This window comes from Lissotriton vulgaris, chromosome 6 (assembly GCF_964263255.1).
Source record: "Lissotriton vulgaris chromosome 6, aLisVul1.2, whole genome shotgun sequence".
Taxonomy (NCBI): Eukaryota; Metazoa; Chordata; class Amphibia; order Caudata; family Salamandridae; genus Lissotriton; species Lissotriton vulgaris.
The window spans coordinates 431,955,585-431,976,496 of NC_141694.1; the positions used below are offsets into that span (position 1 = coordinate 431,955,585).

Genomic DNA, 20,912 nt, shown 5'->3' on the forward strand with positions numbered 1-20,912 from the left:
TTAAACGTTAGGATGTACAATTTCAGTGTTTATAGAGAATGTTTCTGTAGGATGCTAGTTCGGCTAGGAGAACCTCTGTATTAGAGAATATGTTAAGATTAGCCAAACATCGCAAATGTGATAATGAAATTGTACATAATATGAAACGTTTAATGTTTAATTTTTTGTTTTAATAAATACGGCCGCGGGAGGGTCACTCCCTCCCACATCCAAAAACTTTGAAGAACTGTTTCCGGTTTCCCTTCTTTTGGGGATCGTGTTGAGAGGGGGTGGCGGGTATCTCAGCCATATGGAAAGGGGCGACCACTCGGTCCCCCCGAACGTATGGCGGAGTGCCTCGATCCCCCCGGGAAGCCATTTTTGGGCGGGAGGCGCGTCTCGGCTGGTATGCCCGAAGCGGCGTAGCCGGGGCGCGCCTGTTCCCGCCCTAGAGTGGGCTGGCCTAGACACTGACGCAGCCAGCCACGCCCTCGGGACGGGCAGGGGCGGGTTTACGCCCGCCCTGAAGACGGATAAAAGGAGACGCAAGGCCGGAAGACGTCCTCTTGTTCTTGTGCTCCGAAGCTGCACCTCCTCGCTACACGTGAGCTCGGGACAGAACAAAGAGCCAATTTTGACCCACCCACCAGCCCCTGAGGACAGCAAGTTGTTGTGCAATAAAGTGGATTTTCTAAGTATGTTCTTCCTTTTTCGTTTACAGGTTGTGAAAGTATCAGTTTTGTTGTTTTTCATAATAAAGTATGGTGAATATCATTTAGGTTGTTACGATTAAAAGGACTTGATGTAGTGTTGCTTTTTGAGCATGCTCTTTCGGTCGTAGCGACCAATGTTTTCATAAGTTCGAATTGTCGTATTTATTTTTTTTTTGGTAGGCGGTAAGGTCATGATCGGTGAGCACTAATTGGTAGATCCCTATGAGTGGGCGTCACCCAACACGGATGGGAGCGCTCGGGGGAGGTGGCCATTGGCCCCTCAATGGGGAGGCGGTCCCGTCTAAGGGCGGGTCGCCGGAAGTTAAGGAAAGGCGGTCAAGGCCCCTTCCTGTGTAGGAGGGGTTACAGCCCCCTCCTGAGGAATTTCCCGGGGCCAGGGTCATCTGCGACGGCAGATGCGGTAAGTTGTGTGGGGTGGGGGGAGGTCCACGATACCTTCTAGATACCACACACAAGTATTCGAACGACCTTTAAATGGCGTCGAGTCTTAAGTGCCCCCGACAAGTCAAGGGAAATTGTTAGTAGTTGCACTTGAGGTAAGCCTCTGTGCTGTCGCCCTTCCCAAGTGGGAGGGGTAAGTCTGGTTAGGGATCTTGACACCGGTTATGACCTTGCCGTTGGCCCTTAAACGTTAGGATGTACAATTTCAGTGTTTATAGAGAATGTTTCTGTAGGATGCTAGTTCGGCTAGGAGAACCTCTGTATTAGAGAATATGTTAAGATTAGCCAAACATCGCAAATGTGATAATGAAATTGTACATAATATGAAACGTTTAATGTTTAATTTTTTGTTTTAATAAATACGGCCGCGGGAGGGTCACTCCCTCCCACATCCAAAAACTTTGAAGAACTGTTTCCGGTTTCCCTTCTTTTGGGGATCGTGTTGAGAGGGGGTGGCGGGTATCTCAGCCATAATCTTGTGCAGTCCAAATTCTTAATCCAGGGCAGGTTCGCAAAAGTAAAAAGACAGAACGGTATTCCAAATATTTGCTTCAAAACAGTTCACAAAAACTATCTGCAAACTAAGGGCACCTTCCTACACAAAAATAATCCTGAGAAGCTTTTTGCTCTTTCTACATGAGCTTTAGAATGCAGCACACATAGAAAGAGGAAAACAAGGCAAAATATACATATTTCTTCTCGTCAGATGCATTTTTCTGTCAGCATACGTCCAGACTAATAAACGTTTAACTGCACACTGAGTCTGAATGCAAAGAGTACACAAATGCAGTGGTCAAATACCAAGGTGTTTATTACGTTACAGAGGTATGGTTCCTCATGTACTTTTTTTGCAGGATCTTAGCAAATTTATGATTCTTGGTTATTTCTAAATTGTGCCTCATCCTTCTCTCTCAGCTACCACTCTGGTTTCCATCTACACCCACTCTCCCCTCCTTTCATCTCCCTCCAGTTCCTCCATATTAGCTTGACACAAGTTCCCATATGGAATTTAAAAGAGCTTTATTTCTCTCACTCTCACTCTCAATCTTGAAATCTCTTTCTTTCATTATTCTATTTTCTAGCATTTTCTTTCATTCAATTTCGTTTTTTCTTTTTTCTTGCATTCTTTTTTTTACTTTCTTCATCCAGTCTTACTTTTTTATTAGTTCCTTTCCTCATTTCTTACTATCTTATTTAATTCTTTATAAATGAATATATTTTTCCATCCCACCCCTTCTTTCATTCTCTGTTTAGTTCTTTATTTCTTTCCCCCTCTCGCCCTCTCCTCTCTTTTGATGAGTTCCTATCTCAATATATTCATGTCAACTTACAGTTTCTCCAGGTGGTCCAGGTGAGCCTGCAGGTCCAGGCGGCCCCATTGGAACATCTCCATTCAATGGACAGGCACTTGCACATTGCCTCCTTACAGCATGTGCATAAGTTGACATTTGTTCTAGGAAAACCTTTTTGCACACTTCTAACACCCGGGATGCTGGAAAGGATACTCCCTATTTGGAGAGAATGTAGAACTGCATTAGTATCAAGACACTATAAACATATAACATTATCTTTATTTTTGCATTAAGACATAAAGATTTCCTGTTTTTTTACTCTCTGAAACATTGTTAATTGGCACAGACCTCTTTATAAATAATGTACCAACAGTGATTGACCTGTTCAAACAGGTTAAGGATAGCTTTGTAAAACTAAACATGAAGTTCCCTTTTTATGCACTCAATGAAAGAAGGACTATCTAGAAAATGATGCTCCTGGACTTTGTCATCGAGAAGTCTGGTGGTCATGAAAAGCTGAATGACATGTCTAGTATCAACTTGAGGATGATTAGTTTTCTACAATGAACTGTCATACTAATAAATGGCTTTCAAAACAGGTATAAAAGTGTAATAATGAAGAAACTGAAGAATAAAGCTGGATCCTCGACTGAACACTCTTAAAGAAGCAAACATTGTCAGGATCCAAATCCGTCACTGCTGTGGCCTGATAAATTCACATCTTTGATTCTGTACAGCTTGTTATAGAGCACCAGAGTTAGACTTGGCATCATAGGTGTGGTTTCCCCTGACCTTTTGCCTCTACCTCGTGAATTTATGATTGTGTTATGGATTTCGTTTTTGTTGGCTTAGATGCTTTGGGCACTTTTCCATTGCTCATCAGTGTCAAAGTGAAAGTGTGCCCTGTGTAAATTGTTATTATAATTGATTATCCCTGATTTACATATTTGATTTACTAGTACGTCCCTAGTAAAGTCCTCTGAGTGTGCTATGGCCTGTAAAACAAATACTACTAGTGGGCAAACAGCACTGAGTGTGCCACCCACATGAGTAGCCCTCTAAATGCATCTCATACCTGCCACAGCATTGTCTTCATGTGCAGTTTTAACCTGCCATGTCGACCTGACAAGTGCACCCACTTGCCAGGCCCTAACCTTCCTTTTTCTTACATGTAAGGCACTCCTCAGGTAGCCCCAAGGTACCCCCATGGCAGGGTGCAGTGCATGTAGAAGATAGGACGTGTGCTGGTGTCTTTAACATGTCCTGATAGTGAAAAACTGCCAATTTCGTTTTTTACTATTGAAAGGCTGTCTGTCCCATAGGTAACATGGGAGTTACTTTGTAATATCTCACAAGTATAACTTTACATAGGAACAAGATAGAGAAATTGAGTTTTGGCTCTCTAAACTTAGAATGTTTGTGTATAGACTGCCTGAGTTTGGTGTGACCGGAGCTGGGGATGCGCATTCAGTGTAGACAGCCACAAGGGGGGTTGAGGTGGGTCCTGCCTTTCCCGGGTGAGTCATAGTTGGGCTGAATGGACCTTGGCAGCATTTAAAGTGGTGGGAGGAGTTTCACTTGCATCTGAATAGGCAGTGTCTCCTTGACACAATGCTGCCTCAACCTCCTGTGGTCATGCTTCACCTGGGAGGATAGAACTGGTTTGGACTGGACTTGGAGACCCCTGCCACAAACAGAACAAAGCAAAAATGGGGTATAAGTATAGGACCTTACATAACAGAGAATTAGATCACTTATGGCGTCAAGAGGATCTTCTTTCAAGGAGCAGAGTTGGAGAGCTGTAAGGAGGAGTACCGCCCCTTTGCTGCATGTGCTTTGCTGGGTTTGCCTGCAGTTGCTGCTTCTGCCAAGGAGATGACAATGACTGGGACTTTGCTGTGAATTTGCTTGAATAAGAACCTCCAAGGGCCTGTGTGTGCTGGCCTACTGTTCTGAAATCTCAGGAGCACAAATACTTCACCTGCAAACCACTGAATAGCACCTCGACTCCTCTGTGAACTCCTCCATTCAAAAGGGCACCAATTTCAGGTCCTGGGCCGTGAGAATTGTGTGGTTAGTGCTGCAAAGCAAGAAAAACACTCTAACGCTGTCAGCAACGCCGCCAGTAACGTTGTGACCTGAACCGAGGACGAGGGCACAGCTTGTGGAGTGCACGATACACTGCCCCTCCTGCACCGCAGCTCCTATGCCCTTCGACGCCTGCCGAAGCCTGCAGTTATCGGCCTTCCTGTCTCCAGCACTTGCACCAACTCCACACTGCCAGCGCCTGCATCCTGTTATTGCAGAGCCAATACCCGACGAAGGTGAATTCACAAACTCTTTAGCTTCACATTGCCTCACTGGAACCAATGTCTCATTGCTGACACCACCTAACTTCCCCAGTCCTGGATTTGACACCTTGCCTACACACGGACTCAATGCCTCGCCTCATCCATGGCAACCAGGATATCGGCTTCGCCTCGGCACCCACACCTCACCTCCATGACGCTGTGCATCATCCATAGACTTTGTTTCCAAGGTGCTGTTGTTTGGGAGTCCATGTCACTCCGTGCCTGATGTTGCGCACTTGGTGGTCGGCGCCACACTTTGGATTTATGCCTCTGACGACGTTGTAATAGCCACAAACAAAGCTATTTATTTATACAAGTTCTATTTTTGAAGTATTTGCTATGAAAATAATATCTTGATACTTTAATGTTGTATTTTTGTCATTTTGGTCTTGTTTGATTTAGATAAAGATACTTTATTTTTTAAACCGGTGTGGTGTCCATTTGTGGTGTTTTCACTGTGTTACTGTGTGTTTAAAGTACAAATACTTAACACATTGCCTTTGGGGTAAGTCTGTCTGGTCGTGCAAAGCGACCAAGGGGTTGAGCAGGGGGTATCTAAAGTGTGTAACTCCCTTACACGGACTAGAAACCAGGGTCCCTACTTGAACAAAGGTGCATATTTCAGCCAATTATAGACCCCCACTTCTAACAACCAGTGATCAGGGGAATGATATTGGCAAAACACTAATTGAGAACTGAGAGGCAAATCTCACCGGACGGCCCACTGGTCCAGAATTCCCAGGTACACCTTCATCACCAGGAAGACCCATCTCTCCAGGAGGGCCTCGACGTCCCGACTCGCCTGCTTGACCACGTTTACCCATCTGTCCTTCTGGTCCTCGTGATCCTCGGTCACCAACCTAGAAAGGAAAAAATTATTTTGTTAGAAAGCACTTCACCCCACCTTACCCTGGTGACTCTGTGATAACAGTATGGGTTCTCTACTTACAGTTCCTTTGGGCCCTTTGGTCCCCTTTTCTCCCTATTAATAAAAGCAGGAAACAAGTGTTATTTTTTAACAGTTATTGCTTACTTAATTGTTCGTGCTGTTTCACATCACTTTGTAAATGGCAATAAAAATAGAGGCTTCATGAAAAAAGATAGAGGAGGGTCCAAGGGAAAGTTTATAGACCTGCAAAGGATGATATCCCCAATTCAATACTCATAGCCAACATAGAAATCCTTGGGTCTAGAATAGTGAGATAAAAAGTCAGAGACACTAGAAAAAATCACACAGAGTAAACTGTGGGATAATCCCTTTCAGGACCTAATTCCTCACCCATCAAAGGTGCCATGCCTCATTAACTGGGGTTCTCCTCCTGGCGGAAAACCCTAATACCACCAGGGGCTACATACCCCTCGCTGAGAGGGAAGAGTTCAGGAAAACCCCTCTCACCAGAAAATAAATGACCTAATTCAGTCACATTATACTCAGATATACACTGTTGTAACCCAGTGTTCATCACTCCAAATTCCAGGGACGCTTCTATGAAACCCATATAGGTGACAGAGTATTCAGTAATTCAGGTTTGACTTTTTCATGCCTTGCTTTTACGATTGAACTCCACATGCAATGCAATTAACATGGAGTGATAACACACTCACAGTGCTGTCTCATAGTGATAATATTTAGGGGCCTATTACGATGGCAGTCAGAAAGCCTCCAACCATCAGTCAAGGGCTTTCTGACCGCCATCATCGGTTTCAATTCCGACCGGCTGATAACGACTCAGCCACTCGGAATTGAATCCGGCCGGCCATTCTGGTTGGCTTCTGATGGGCTGAAGAAGCCTGTAGGCCAGTCGGAACCGGCTTGTAGTCCCAAAGGGCGGGCCTTTTCTGCCCTTGGAATTACGATGCACGGTTTCCAGCATGGTTATCATGCCGGCCTCACAGACATGGAAACAGGTACTTCACATTTAGGTTGTTATAGTGCTTGGTCTACCCCTCCTACTATGTTTAAGAAAGACAAGGGAACCCAAAAGGTATGCCATAGGGACCTTGGGCAGTATCATGTTACAAAAAATAGTGGTCCCTACTCGTGGACACAATGGTATACTGAGCTAATAATCCCACACCTGATAAGTGTTATGTCTTTTGTCCAGCCGGACAAGGAATTTATTTAACAATTTTCTTAATAAAACTGAATGAACACATTAATAACAAGTGGGCACAGCCGTGACCCACAACATTCAGACAAAACAACAAACAGAATGGTAAAAGGAGCAAAGCAAAAATATGTCTGTGTACTTGTAGTCAGTGTTACAGACAGAGATTGTCATAACCACACCATTGTATTTTACAATATTTTAAATGTCATATTGCATAAGGGGGTTTTTTGGTCGAAGTTAAGTGAGGAGCATCATCATCAGGACAAAAATATAGTCATTGTTGTCTTTAAATATTACACTGCCTTTTAAGGCAATTCTATACATTTATACATTACATGGGAAAAAAGGAGGAGAAAAGGGGAGAGAAGAATTACATGAAATTAGGCATGTTGTATTGGAAATTTGCAACCTCGTCTCTTCCATTAAACCAGAGTATTTTCATGTGCTCGTGGACAAACACTTGCACTTCACATTACGGCTTTGGAACAAAAAGATCACCAATAAAGAGCTTCTTTTAGGGTGCCCTTAGGGCATTGCAGCACCAGCATAACAAGGAGTAAGACCTATGATGAAGCATGACACCCAAATAGCTGTGTGAGGGCTCTAGTTCCAAAAAGAGGAGACTCTAGGTCCTACCTTTGGATAGATATAGTTATAGCGACCAATCTTTCTAATTTTCTTCTTCTCAGAAACTGCATACTTTGTTTGATAGAAGGAAATCATTGCAACAAAAAGGTGACACAAATCTCTACTACTGTCACAGTAATTCACTTTGTAAATATCTCAGAATTCTAGCAGCTTTGTTGATTGAACAAGAAAATCTGACATGTATTGATTGCTAAAACTGCATTGCTAAATCCGTTTTTTTGTCTCAAGTAAAGAAAACATACCTTGGCACCTTCTTTTCCTTTAATACCAGTGACTCCAAGTGAGCCCTAGAGAACAAAGCATAAACATTTAAGAAGCAGAAGCATTTCTTACAATTATATATGGAATGTCTTACTATTTATTGTCTTATAACATAACATCAATATATTTTCTTTAAACAAAATAAATTATAGGGGGACAAAGTACTCTCTGTCATACATTATAAGGATATTGCATGTCAGCAAGCAGTTTCAACACCATATAGAGAAACCTGACCGAAGCCCGAGTTCTTTTATAAGGACTGAGGTGACTTGCTATATCCTTATAATGTATAACAGGGGGTACTTTATTTCTTATAATAGATGGTCACACCATCAACCTTAATAGTCACTGGACTCCTGCGAGTACAGTCTCAAGGTGGGGCTAACAACTGAAGAGGAAAATACGATCAAGTGATGTATACCAAGGATGTAAGTAATTATATTTTGCCACAATTCAGTGGGAGAATGCAGTAATACTCTGTACAATGTATCCATGGAGATGTTCAAAAGTGATCATGGTAATGGATAACAATGAATATGAATAAAAACTATAAAGAAAAATTGGTGCAGTGTTGAAAATGTGTTTGAAAGCTCGGTTAAGCACTCTCAGTCAGTGCACCTTGGGACTGTACTCATAGGAGTTCAGTTTCTATTGATGATTCATTGAGTGTCTAGGGTTCGAAGGTGCAACAAGGTAGCATGACATCACCTTGAAACATGTTTTCATACAGGAGCATTAACACTATTGGATTGCATACAAAAGGCTTCAATCTTTCATATCACACCATCATCCTTCCCACAAAATGTTTTAAATCGTTGCTGTGTTGCTCTTTCAGAGATAGGATGTCTACAAACATGACTAAATAAATAGAATTTGAAATGCGAAATTAAACTCTCCTAAAAGCAGTTAGATATTTGTTCCAAAAAGATATTAGAATCAGGTGGATACAAGTCAGATTTATTTATAAGAAGCACTGTATCTCTGAATGTGAAAAACATGCAGAGAGATTCTATCTTTCCTATATTTAACTAAAGCATGTAAAAAATAAACTTGTTGTCATAAATATCTACTTTCTGCTGATCACTGTTCATGTGAAAAGCATTGCAGCTACGTTATTTATTTAATGCAGGTGACTACAGATGTCACAAATTGCCTGTAGTAAGGAAATTAGAAGTGGGCTTTTATACAGGGATTGTGTAATATATCATTTGTCTAAAAGATTTGGGTATTACTGCGGATGTTGTGATTTAAAGTTCTTTTGGCATTTACCATATCATACATATTCTTACATGTCCAGAATAAACATTATCTATAATAACTTTCTATAAGAGTTATTAGTAAAAGGAAAGTTGTGTGTTGTGCTTATGAAGAAGCCTTGGTTTGGGGATTTCAATTAGAAAGTACTACTGTTAGTAATTATGACAATACCAGTCAATCGAGAAAGATAGAGTTCTTGCAAACTGCAAATGAATCAGCTGTATTTGAAAGTGTGAAGGATATACCCCTCAAGCGGCAGGATACCATAGAATAAGTGTTGACTTGGCCTACCTATTGAAAATTCAATTGAAAGAAGACTGAGGACGTTCAGCTACTTGACCTGTTTACCAATACCCCTGACACTGGATTAGGTTCATCTATTTAAAATTGCAATTATGAAAGTAGGAGTGTTCCAAATATAACTGCGTGGATTAATTTTCTTTGGACTTGAAATGCACTGCAGGCACATTATAAAGGATTTTCTTATTCTGTATATGTATTTGAGATAAAAAAGGAAAAGAAAACATTTGAAGGGATTTCTTTAATCTTTTCTTCTAAAAAAGTAACCCCCACCCTAGGCCCAATCCCCCTTACCTCTCTCTCCTCCTGGTTCCTGCTTCACGTCGGGTCTGAGGGGCGGTGCACGTCATTGTGAAGAAACGTAGAGCCTCTGTTTCCTTACAATGAGGTGGATTGGCATTTTTTTTTACATCGCATGCGTTGTAAAAGCGCATGCGATGGAAAACAAAATGCTTAGTAATGGCTACGCCTTGTTACATCGCATGGTTTGTAACGCTTGGGATGTAATGGCATGCGGGGAAACAGCTGCTTTGTAGTAGCTGTCCCCCCCACAAAGGAATTCTAGAGGAAGTTCAAAATAAATGAGGAAATAACCAACTGGACTGATATGGATTCTATATATATCACTAAAGTAGAGTCTTAAGTGATATCCGTACATGCATTCTGAAATCTAAGGCACATTGACAGAGGCTAAGACTATGCCACTATTTTAAAGTGATGGTCTCAGTACATTACGCTGCACATGCACATGTGTAGTGTGCAAATATCCTAAGAGCCTATCTTCATTGTGCATATTTGCATTTTATGTTAGTGTCAGAAATGTCATTAGATCTTCCCCTGAAGGTTTAATGCAGAATAAATAATGACATCATTTAAAACAACGATTAGAAATAACGTTCTTTTATCAGGGTCTAATTTGCAAAAAAGGTTTATTTAAACTATATTTTCTGCAACACCCTTAGACATTCATATTCCAGCGTATGGATTATGATTGTCTAAGGGTGTTGCTGATAAAAGGACTGTTTTCCAGTGTAGCTGACAGGCAGGCCTATGAAAACTACTAGTTGGCCGCTTGTTTGTATATACTAAATCAGGACTGGTGCCCCATAAATGCAGTATTTGGTAGCATCTACCCCCTTGTGTTTATATATGGTGTCTATATGAATGTTATTTATTATGTGTTTCATTATGTCTACATTGGTTGTTATGTGAATGCATTTCATGTATTTATGTTTGTAATTAGTGTTGACGGTGTCTAATTCTTTTGATGGTAGTGTCTACCTTTTTGCGCATATTGTTTGAATTGAAAAAACATGCAACACTAAGTAAAAAATAATCAGAAAGAAAACGTCCCTCGCTTAGGATTATTGGCTAGGTGTGGTGTGAATCGTAATAGTTCTAAATGTATGTACCTGGGCACTTTTGTTGTTTATCCAGTTAGAGTGGTCTAGGCCAGGTAGGAATTAGACCCAAGCCTTTGTTGGTTCCACTAGTTTAGTTTAAGCCACATGTTTTTATTTGTATGCATTGCCTGAGGTTAGCATTCCATTTTTGACAATTCCCATAGAGTGTACTCATTTAATTTCTTATAAAATATATTGATTTGATCTATGTTTGGCGAGGTAGGAATAAACTTCCTATCAATTATATTGAATTACAAAATCTATTTAGCTAGTTCTGTGTAGCCAAATGTGTATATGAATGATCACATTCACAATATTTACAATGATCATTAGTGGGAAATAGAGATGAACATAATTCGATAAATAGACATGGTTGAAAATAACAACAAAGTATATATCCTCAAAGCTACATCTACACGGACAGTTGCTACATGAAAACAATAGGTTGTTGAATGTATAATTAATCATTTCGGTCTCAAGAGAAAGTAACAAAAAATGCATAGATATACATAGGTCTTACAACAAATCTAAAAAAAAATTAATAACCGTGAGTAGTCTTTGTATGTGTTACCAAACATTTGAACTCTTCAATTAAGTGGTCAAAATAATTGGTGATGTGTGCAAGAGTTTTTGGGTACTAATTTGGAAGAAAACTATTATTTTCTATATTGTACATCTATCTAATACTAATAGTACCTTAAGAATTCAGATTAATATTTCAATTGTATATACAGTTATAACCTATAATTATTGTTGGTTGAGTTTTGTAGTGGTAATAAATTATAAACACCCAGATCAGCTAACAAATGTAAGAGACTTTGGCAAAAAAGTTCACTACCCTGATGGCCATTATTTGTCTGAGGTAATTGTGAATATCTCTATGCTCATGAATTTCTAGGTAAAGATCACATGCATCTAAACCCTTTCCCATAATGTGTATTCCCCTCAGAAACCGCCTAGATTAAGCCTTATTAAATACTAATGCTTTCCTGTCCACAATTCTATGAAACAATATCAAAAGGTTTTCAATTAAATGCGACTGCTGCCCATGAGAAGACATTTAGAAACACTCTTCCCTGAAAAACAGATTTCTGATAAAATGTCTGTTTCTTAATACCTTTATTCCAGTTCGTCCTTGAAGACCCACATGACCCTGTAAAAGACATAATAAATCATTACTTTTGGTCCAATTTCGCAAATATTTATATTTGTTTTTCATTGTCAGGTTGGCTGGGTTTTTATTTTTATTTTCCTAGTTCAAAAACAGCAATACTTGCCGTTTGCCTTTTTTTTTGGGTCAGCATTGAAAGTACTAACATGATAACAAGGTCTGAAGCCTTTGTAGGACTCATGAATTCTGTCAGGAAACACTATGGTGATCCTGAAGGGTTGGCACCTTTTTCTTGGACAGCTCTCCCAGAACTACCAGAGAGCTGTTTTTGGTTTCGCATTTTTTATGCAGCATGTCACCTTAGCATTCTGAGTGTTTGGGATCCATGCTTGGGAATTATTTTATTACTTGGTGAAGAACACATTGTTATTTTATTGCTCTTACTATTCATACAGTTGTAAAAAAAAATCACAAATGGAAATTTCTATCCAAGACTGCATGTCACAGTACAATAAATAGAGAACATACTTACTGCAGCTCCAGGTGGGCCGATGAAGCCAGGTCTGCCAGGGTTTCCAGCTTCACCTTTTTGTCCTTGAGCTCCCTAGCCAGAAGACATGAAGAAATTCGAAAAACGAAATCAATGTATTTGGGTTCACATTATTGCATTAACTGTAATCTCCTTTCTCTGAATATCAGAAATTCATTTGTTAAAATACAACGCTAAAATTGTGTTTAGTTTAAAATCTTTGAGAGTGATTCAAAAAGATTTTTGCTATTGTGGATCTGTCTTTAAATGTTATTCGAGTAGTAATCATCCCTACCAATGGAAAGGAATCTTTATTGCAACCACTAGAGTTTATATCAGGTGGCTCTAGATTTGCATCAATACCAGCTGCTATATCATTAAAATATTCATGACAGACCAGCGTAAATTGAGAACAAGAATTGGTGTACATCTTTACAGGGATTCCATTTCGAATAATGCTACATTGAGGATAATTGTTGAGCTTCACTTTACCTAGAGATTGTTTAACTTTAAAAGCAATTTTGTTTACTTCTAAATTATCCTCTTCCAATATATTAATCACTGCTTCTTATTCAGATCTCTTGTTACTCCTGCCGTTGGTGTGACTTACTCATAATTTTCCAGGCATAAGCTACATTACTTATAAAAAAGCTTTCTGAATTACGGTATACAACCAGCACTGAAAGCACTCAATTGGATTCTAGTAGAAAGAAGAATAAAATGCACATTAATTGAAAACGTTAATTACTTTTTGCGTTCACACGAAAAACTCATGCCCAGGGCATTCCTACCTTAACAGACAATAAGCATGCAAAACAAGGCAGCAGAGAGGAAGGACATTAATGCCCTCTTATATGAGCCGCACTAGAACCAGGCAGTAAAAAACACAGGAAAAGACAATTCAATTTGGAGTTTGCTCATGAATTCAACATTGCTGCAGCACTATCAATAAGGTCATATGTGTATAAGGTGGAAATGATGGAACAACTTGAACATCCAGCAGAGGAGTGAAAAAAGGCACAATGTTAACTGGAGCCAGAAAAACTTTCCTTTCAAAATAGTGTTCCTGTTGTCAGAAGCTCCGTGTGAGTACTCCTTTACTTCCACCAATAGGCCGGATCCTATCTTTATCCAGCATTCTCACTTGCACTTGTGAGAATGCGTTCAACTTCACTGCTGCACGTGGGCACAGGTGTCTTTGGGACGGGGAGATGGGCCTGTGCCCCAGCTCTGTTTGTCCTGGTCACACCCATGGCTCCACCACCACAGCTGCTGAATGCGCCAGGAGGAGATACAGGATAAAACAGGCACTGCACGATTTACACTCTACCTTTTGCTGAAAAGCAGCGTTTATTTGCTTTGCATTTTTAATCTGAGTTTGTAGGCATGTCTTTATGTATTTATGTATACACACATACCTTTAAGTCAGATTAAAAAATGTTAAGCAAACATGAAAACACCCACACACTGACACCCACATTCTTTATGATTACCCTTTCGAGATAGCCCCACAAGTTTCTTTTTCCATTGGACCAATGTTTGAATGTGACCCCCCTAAAATTCAGTTTAGAGACATCACTGTTGAACAACTGAGCGAGACGACTTGAATCCATGGACCAGCTGTGGTGCTTTGTACATCTGACAGACGGTCTGAGAGCTCAGCACTGAAGCAACCACGGGGGCAAGCAGCGCTTTAAAAAACTGCAAATAAGGATTTCTCACTATATCTTCACAATACAAAATGTGTTCTTGGAAGTCTAATGTGAAATGAGTTTAGAGTGAGAGGAATTTAATCTCCAGATCTGAACTGTACAAGTCTTTTACCCATACTCCAAGATCACTTCGTTTAGCGCCTGGCACTCATCAGCATGTTGGTACCGAAAATGCCCCATTATGCCTGGTTCCCTCAGGCACATGGCAAAATCAAAAGCGGCTGCCAAGCCTGCTTCAGACCTGCTTATTAAGTCGAGCATTCAAGACCTATTGCATATAATTTAGGCTATACGTATATGTGTATGTACTTTGTGGGCTCTGGAGATCAGCCCTAGGTCTTGTCTGCTTCCGCTTAGGGACTTTTTTTCTGTTCAACTGCCTCCTTTTAACTGTCTTGATAGAAAACAAGCAGTAGAGGTCAGTAAAATACCAGAATAGCTTTCTGCTTGTCCGACTGCCTCTATTTAACTGTCTTGATAGAAAATGACCAGTAGAGGTCGGTAAAATACCAGAATTGCTTTCTGCTTAGCGACTTTTTTTTCTGGCAACTGCCTCTAATTAACTAAAATCACTTCAGCATGCTCTAGATTGTCCATAGAAATGGTCTTCCACAAGCACGTGTAGACAATAATATTTTTCTCAAATTTTGTAGTTTCAGTGATATGACCACTGAAGGCCCTGATTTTATATAAACAGAGCTACTCACCCTCCGGGTGAGTAGTGTGCTATACAAATTCTTTACTTTACTTTACTTTATGTGTTCCCATACCTGGTATGTCAAGCAGTTTGGTCCTTACTTTCCCTCCATGTTAATGAATACAGTAGATTTTTCAGCACCCAGGCTAATGTGCTGCATAGCTAAATTCATATAAGGTCCCAAAGGCGAGACCGATTGCTTTGTTTCATTCCTCTTTTTGTTTTACATAAAGAATAATTTTGTCAGTCAGGTTTTTGCAAAAAAGTTTTCATTCGAGCAATTCTTTAAACGTATTTAAGAGTGTAGACTAGACTTAATAATTGGAGATAACTGAGGTTATAATGACCCTTTATACATGTTATATTTATATGCCCATAAGATGTCAATTATCTAAATGTTACAGAATAATGCCATGCATTAAGCTTTCACATTGGTAACAGGTTCTTTTTTGTCAAAGCACAGCGATGTACACATAATATAGAACCCGAATCACCCGGTTCTTTGTCTAATTATATTCAGTGAACTCTGTACCCCTATAACTGGTTTGATAAACAATATACTCTTGTGATCCTGCTGAGTTTGGCCCTATATAAACACACACTCACCTGCCTTCCTCTGGGTCCCTCAGGTCCTGGCTGTCCGGACAACCCCTTCTCGCCCTTAATGAGACCAAAATGAACAGGATGTTATTCCAGCCAGATTACTTAAAGGGGTTGTACTTTATTGTCCATTTAACTGAAATGTGAAATGTATGTTACCTTTGTTCCAATGTAGCCTCGCCGGCCCTCTTGACCCTGACGTCCTTGATAGGCCTTTAAAAATAACCAAAATAACAGAGATGTTAGTGTCACAAGCTGCCTCCAAGACCCCTCAGCTTGGCTAAAGCAGTTATTTTTTAGGTTGATCATGCCTTGCTTGTACCCTGTTTCTGGACTGAAGTGTCCACTGAGATGCGGAAGTGCTGGTAAGATGCATCTTGTTGAGCCCCCCTGAGCAGCGCGCTCCTTGCAGTGCTCCTGCTTTGTGACCTCCAGTCTGACACTGCCTACATTGACCCCTCAAGCCGACCCCAAAGCTGGGACCTCCTGCTACCATTCTCAAGTTTTGCTGTCTCTAATCATGTAGTGAAATCAGCTCCATCTGTCAGAGTAGAACTCAGATATAGGTACCATGTTTTCACAATTATAATGTATTAGTGGGGCCGACGGCACTCCAATAACTTTGAATTGGGTCGCGTTCCTTCACTTGTGAAATGTAAGCAATTGTATTAGTTTCAAGATTGGACCATACTGTAGATTTTATTTCCAGATCTCAGCTCCTGCCCCATCAGTTCACACATTGCCCCCTCTTCTCCCTGCCACTTCTGCCCACCAGTGATAGCATTCACACGCATAATACAAGCACGCGCGCATGCACACACACTTATACAAACACACTTGAATCTCCCATGTACATTCACATTTTTCCAACCCACTTGTTTTTGAAACAGCTTGTTCTGCTGCTACCCCTGTTATAATTGGTTTACTTGTTAGCGAAGCATGGTTAAATAGTTCCTCCATACACTATTTAAAAGTCAAAATAAAAGGAATTGTAAATGCTTGTTTTTGTGCATGTTGTGAACTAAATATCTTCACCTCCATAAAATAGACAAACAGGATTGTGTTTAGTATTACATGTGGAACAAACAGTGAGAGTGTTGGAAATGTACTAGACCACTTTATAAACATTCAAAATATAGCATCCCTCTGATTCTCTCATGTGTAGTGACTCATTCAGGAAGTCTCAACTTTATCACCAGCATTTACAGATTTACATTATATTTAGAGATTTTCAGCCCCTATTTTCAATTATAAAAACAAAAATACATGCTTCTGACCTGCTCGTGTCCCTAGCATCTAGCCTGCTTTCAATGATTAAGAGAGCAACTTACATCACCATATTCCTCTTTCTGACAAATTGCCTTTCAGTCAAAGCAATATGGCTATAATTACAGCGAGATCTCACAAGCACACCCAATCTCACATATCCAAACTCATCCAAACAATGTTGTAGGGAGCAATCAACTTCGCTTGTGCTTCAGTCCACAAGCTCCATGTGAACCCGCCTGTTACTAGTAAGAAACTGAAATTGTCAAATACCCTTTTTTATTCAACATCATTTTTTCCCAAAGAAATATAAACGCTATTGCTATGAGATTTTGCATACACATTAAATAGTGCAGCTGTAAACAATCACTATTTAAAGAGACATGGTAGAGAAAGCTGCAATGAGCTTGTAAGGTCAGAAACCTTGTGGCAAACAATGATTGGTGTGTGTATATATATATATATATATATATATATATATATATATATATATATATATATATATATATATATATATATATATATGTATGTATATATATATATATATATATATATATATATATATATATATATATAGATTCACTGTTAAAACCATAGGTATTACAGAGGTTATAGTTAGGAATTAGCATTTAAAAAACCTTAGAAATTCACAAAAAAAAACATAGGTTTCAGGGACATTATAGTTAATTGAACATTTGACTGATATGAAAGCAGAGAAATTCGTCTGTTATAGGTAGTTGAGTTAACTATAACTTGCGCGCCCGCAATGCACTGCTGATGATGTCACATATTACATCACTCATGACATGGTCAGTGACATCACTGATGACATCACCGATAACACCTCAAATGACATCAATCCTGACTTCACTCTTGACATCATCCACGTGATAATCTGATGCACATACTAATGCTCTAACATAAACTTTGATATACCCATTCTTAAATGCAGACTACTATTTTTGAAACCGTACACACAAGAATGCCATATACTACATACCACTCACTATTTCCTATGTGATGTCATTGACCTTGTCATGAATGATGTAATATGTGACATCATCAGCAGTGCATTGCAGGGGGGCGAGTTATAGTTAGCTGAACTAACTATAACTGGGGAATTTCTATGGTTTTGTACGAGTTAAATGTCCAACTAACTATAACGTCCCTGAAACCTATGTTTTTTTCAGTGACTTTTTAAGGTTTTTTAAATGCTAATTTTTAACTATAACATGCCTGAAACCTATGGTTTTTTCAGTGAATTTCAATGTTTTTTTAAATGGTAATTTCTAACTATAACGTGCCTGAAACCTATGTTTTTTTCATATATATAAAACTCCAACTTCTCTTGAAAAAATTGGAGCACGGACTGCAAGTGAGTGCAGATTTCTTGTTTTATTTAATTCAAACAAGCACTAGCAGCATTACGCGTTTCGGCTCCAGGTAGCAATGATCACATGACGTGCTTTAATGGTACAAAGTCTGTTTTTATACACCTTTTTTCTATTTTTTGATTTTTTCTAACTTCATTCTTAATGTGACATGTGCCTAAAAAGTGCAAAATATACCATAGACATTAACAACATATTGCCAACTGTTGTTTCGTAAAGTTGCCACAATTTTTTTCATTCAGGTTTGAATACCTTTTCAAGTTATGTACTGTTACTTTATAGTTTTTTTTGTTACATATAAATATATATTGTTTGCGAGCTCCATGGTGGACATGCGTAGATCAAGGAAAATAATGCATACTTTTACAGAGGTATGTAGCGGAAGGTGTTGCATCGCATTTGCCCCATGCTTTTCTCCTTATGTCTTGTTTAAATGCTATCTTATATAGATTGTATTTTAAATAGTGTCATTTTAGTGTAAAGATTGTTATGAAACACTTTTTGTGCATTTATGTTATGCAGAGACAATGTTTGCTTCATCTAGTATGTCTTCTATGTCTATACGTACTCCCTTGTAAACCTACCAATCATGTTACAATTGCACTTGCACTTGCACTTTAAAAATGAAATGCCCCTCCTATGGCGTCATGTGATCAAGGCCTATATATATATGTATATATGTTTTTTGGAAAAAATGTAATGACAATTCAAAGCAAGACATGTATAAGCCACATAAAGCACACACGTCTTTAACTAATATCTGTCTCATTAAATAGAGTGTTGCATCAGCTGGCTCTCATTTCCTATTGAATATCTCCAATGGCGCCATCAGAATTATGAGATCTACAGAAACACTACAGATGTCTTAACTTTCACCTGGAGATTTTGGCAGTTCTCCAGGTGAAAATCTGGCCCAAAATGAGGAATTACTGTGTGGGTTGAACCCGGAATAACTTGTACCCACATACATTTCTTAGTGGACCTTCAGGGTCCAACTCATAATGTGATGGATTTTCATCAGGAGTTATCAGTATCCTTTGTATTGGTACCCTTGATGGTGGGGAACATCTCGCCTATTTATCGGGCACTCATAACAATGGCCCTAGTGCCCAAGCAAAAAAGACAGATAGATAGATAGATTGATTTTCAATTCTAAGTCTAATTGGATCCTAGGGGTAGATTTTAGCTCAAGCTCAAAAGACCGTACACTACTTTGTTTTTGGGATAGTTCATTCTATTAACCGCATCGCTGCGGCGGCTTTTCCCGCTGTGCGCGGTGGTTTTGTAAATACCGCATTACATGACGAGCTCAGCTCGTCATGAGCGCACGGCAGGTAAGCCTCATGACGAGCTGAGCTCGTCATCAGCACGGAAGGGGTTAAGATGATTTTTTCTTACCTCAATGCCCAAGTCTCCATCTCGCCCGGAACGCCCAGGGTCTCCAACTATTCCCTGGTGGAGAATGACAAGCACAGCCAATGAGCATGCAGAACACATAATCTATCATTTGTTTCACAAGTCCTTTTCTTTGTACTGTACCTTAGGACCTTCTGTCCCTGTCTTCCCTTTTGGGCCTGGAAAACCCTGCATCGGAAAAAGTGAACAGAAAATGACAAGAAATGGATTAGTGTTTGACAGGGGCACTCATTTGGGATAAAGCAAAGCAAAATCTGGTGAGATTAGGGGCAAGCGGATGCATCCATGTTTACCTGTTTCCCTACATGCTATACTGCCAACCCATTACCACAGTAAAGATTTCTATTTGCTCTCCTCATCTGAATGGAAGGCTCCTTCATCCCTGCACTGAGATGCTTTTTATTTTTTGATTAACTGAACAACTAAAATTACATAGATCCACTTATGCTGATTTTACGCTAATATTTAAATAATGTCTGTTCATATGAATGAATACAGTAACACAAAGCAAACAATGTTTCTCCTTTATAGTAACTGTATGCTTTATTCTCCAGTTTACCACTCAAGCCCTAATTATGAGACTGGATAAATTGTGATCCCTGCACAAATATGCTTGCACAGGAATCACAATTCTAAGTGTTGCTAAGTTTGTCATAGCCAGTGCTTACCAGGTGCAAGTTGAGTTCACACAATTGTTACATTTCAACAAGTTAAACACGCTGGAATGTGCAGAGGAAAGGATGTACAAATTAGGGAGACAATTAAACCTGTTGTATCAAAGCTTATGAGTTTGGACCGAATCCCACTGTTAGAATGTCTAGTGTACAGGCAGCCCTACATCAAGGATTTATACTCTAAGCTGATGAGTGCAAACCCAGACAACATAGCCAGGTCTGAAAGTGCTGGGGCAGACAAGCTGGAGAATCTGGATGTTGATCTGTGTAGATCTTTAAAGTTGTCTAAAATGTTTTTTTTGTCTGCTAATCTTAAAGCCCAACATTTGAAAACAGCATTTAGACTATATTTTACGCCAGCAAAATTGTTTGCTTGGGGGAAAGGGTAAACGACTACTGTCCAAGGTGTGGACAGGGCCCTGCAGATATGGCCCACATATTTTCCGATTGTAGTAAATTGGATATATTGAAACAGGGGATTGAAACTTTTTCGCATCAATATACAGGTAGGGCGGTCCCTCTAACTCCAACTATGATGCTACTTGGCTGTGACAAGACCTTAAAGCTGGAATTGACCCAAGTATACTTTTGTTTCATGGTAACAGCAATATCTTGTATAATGATTACTTCATGTGTTTAATTTGGAGATGGCATTGTATAAATGTAAAGGCCGGAGAGCGAAGAAAAGGGGTTGTCTAGTGTAGGGGTCCTTAATGGAGCAATACGGGAAAGAGGAATT

General features: G+C 39.6%; 1 protein-coding gene across 1 annotated transcript in view; it reads right to left on the reverse strand.

Moving 5' to 3' along the window:
• COL21A1 (collagen type XXI alpha 1 chain) overlaps positions 1-20,912 on the reverse strand; it is a 271,502-nt gene that overhangs the window by 62,801 nt on the left and 187,789 nt on the right. The window contains exons 15-24 of the mRNA XM_086925214.1: positions 19,623-19,667; positions 19,482-19,535; positions 15,586-15,639; positions 15,433-15,486; positions 12,421-12,492; positions 11,895-11,930; positions 7,799-7,843; positions 5,747-5,779; positions 5,511-5,657; positions 2,486-2,662 (exon numbers count right to left, since the gene is read on the reverse strand). Coding sequence (XP_086781340.1) covers positions 2,486-2,662; positions 5,511-5,657; positions 5,747-5,779; positions 7,799-7,843; positions 11,895-11,930; positions 12,421-12,492; positions 15,433-15,486; positions 15,586-15,639; positions 19,482-19,535; positions 19,623-19,667 — 717 coding nt within the window. The remainder of the gene's footprint in view (positions 1-2,485; positions 2,663-5,510; positions 5,658-5,746; positions 5,780-7,798; positions 7,844-11,894; positions 11,931-12,420; positions 12,493-15,432; positions 15,487-15,585; positions 15,640-19,481; positions 19,536-19,622; positions 19,668-20,912) is intronic.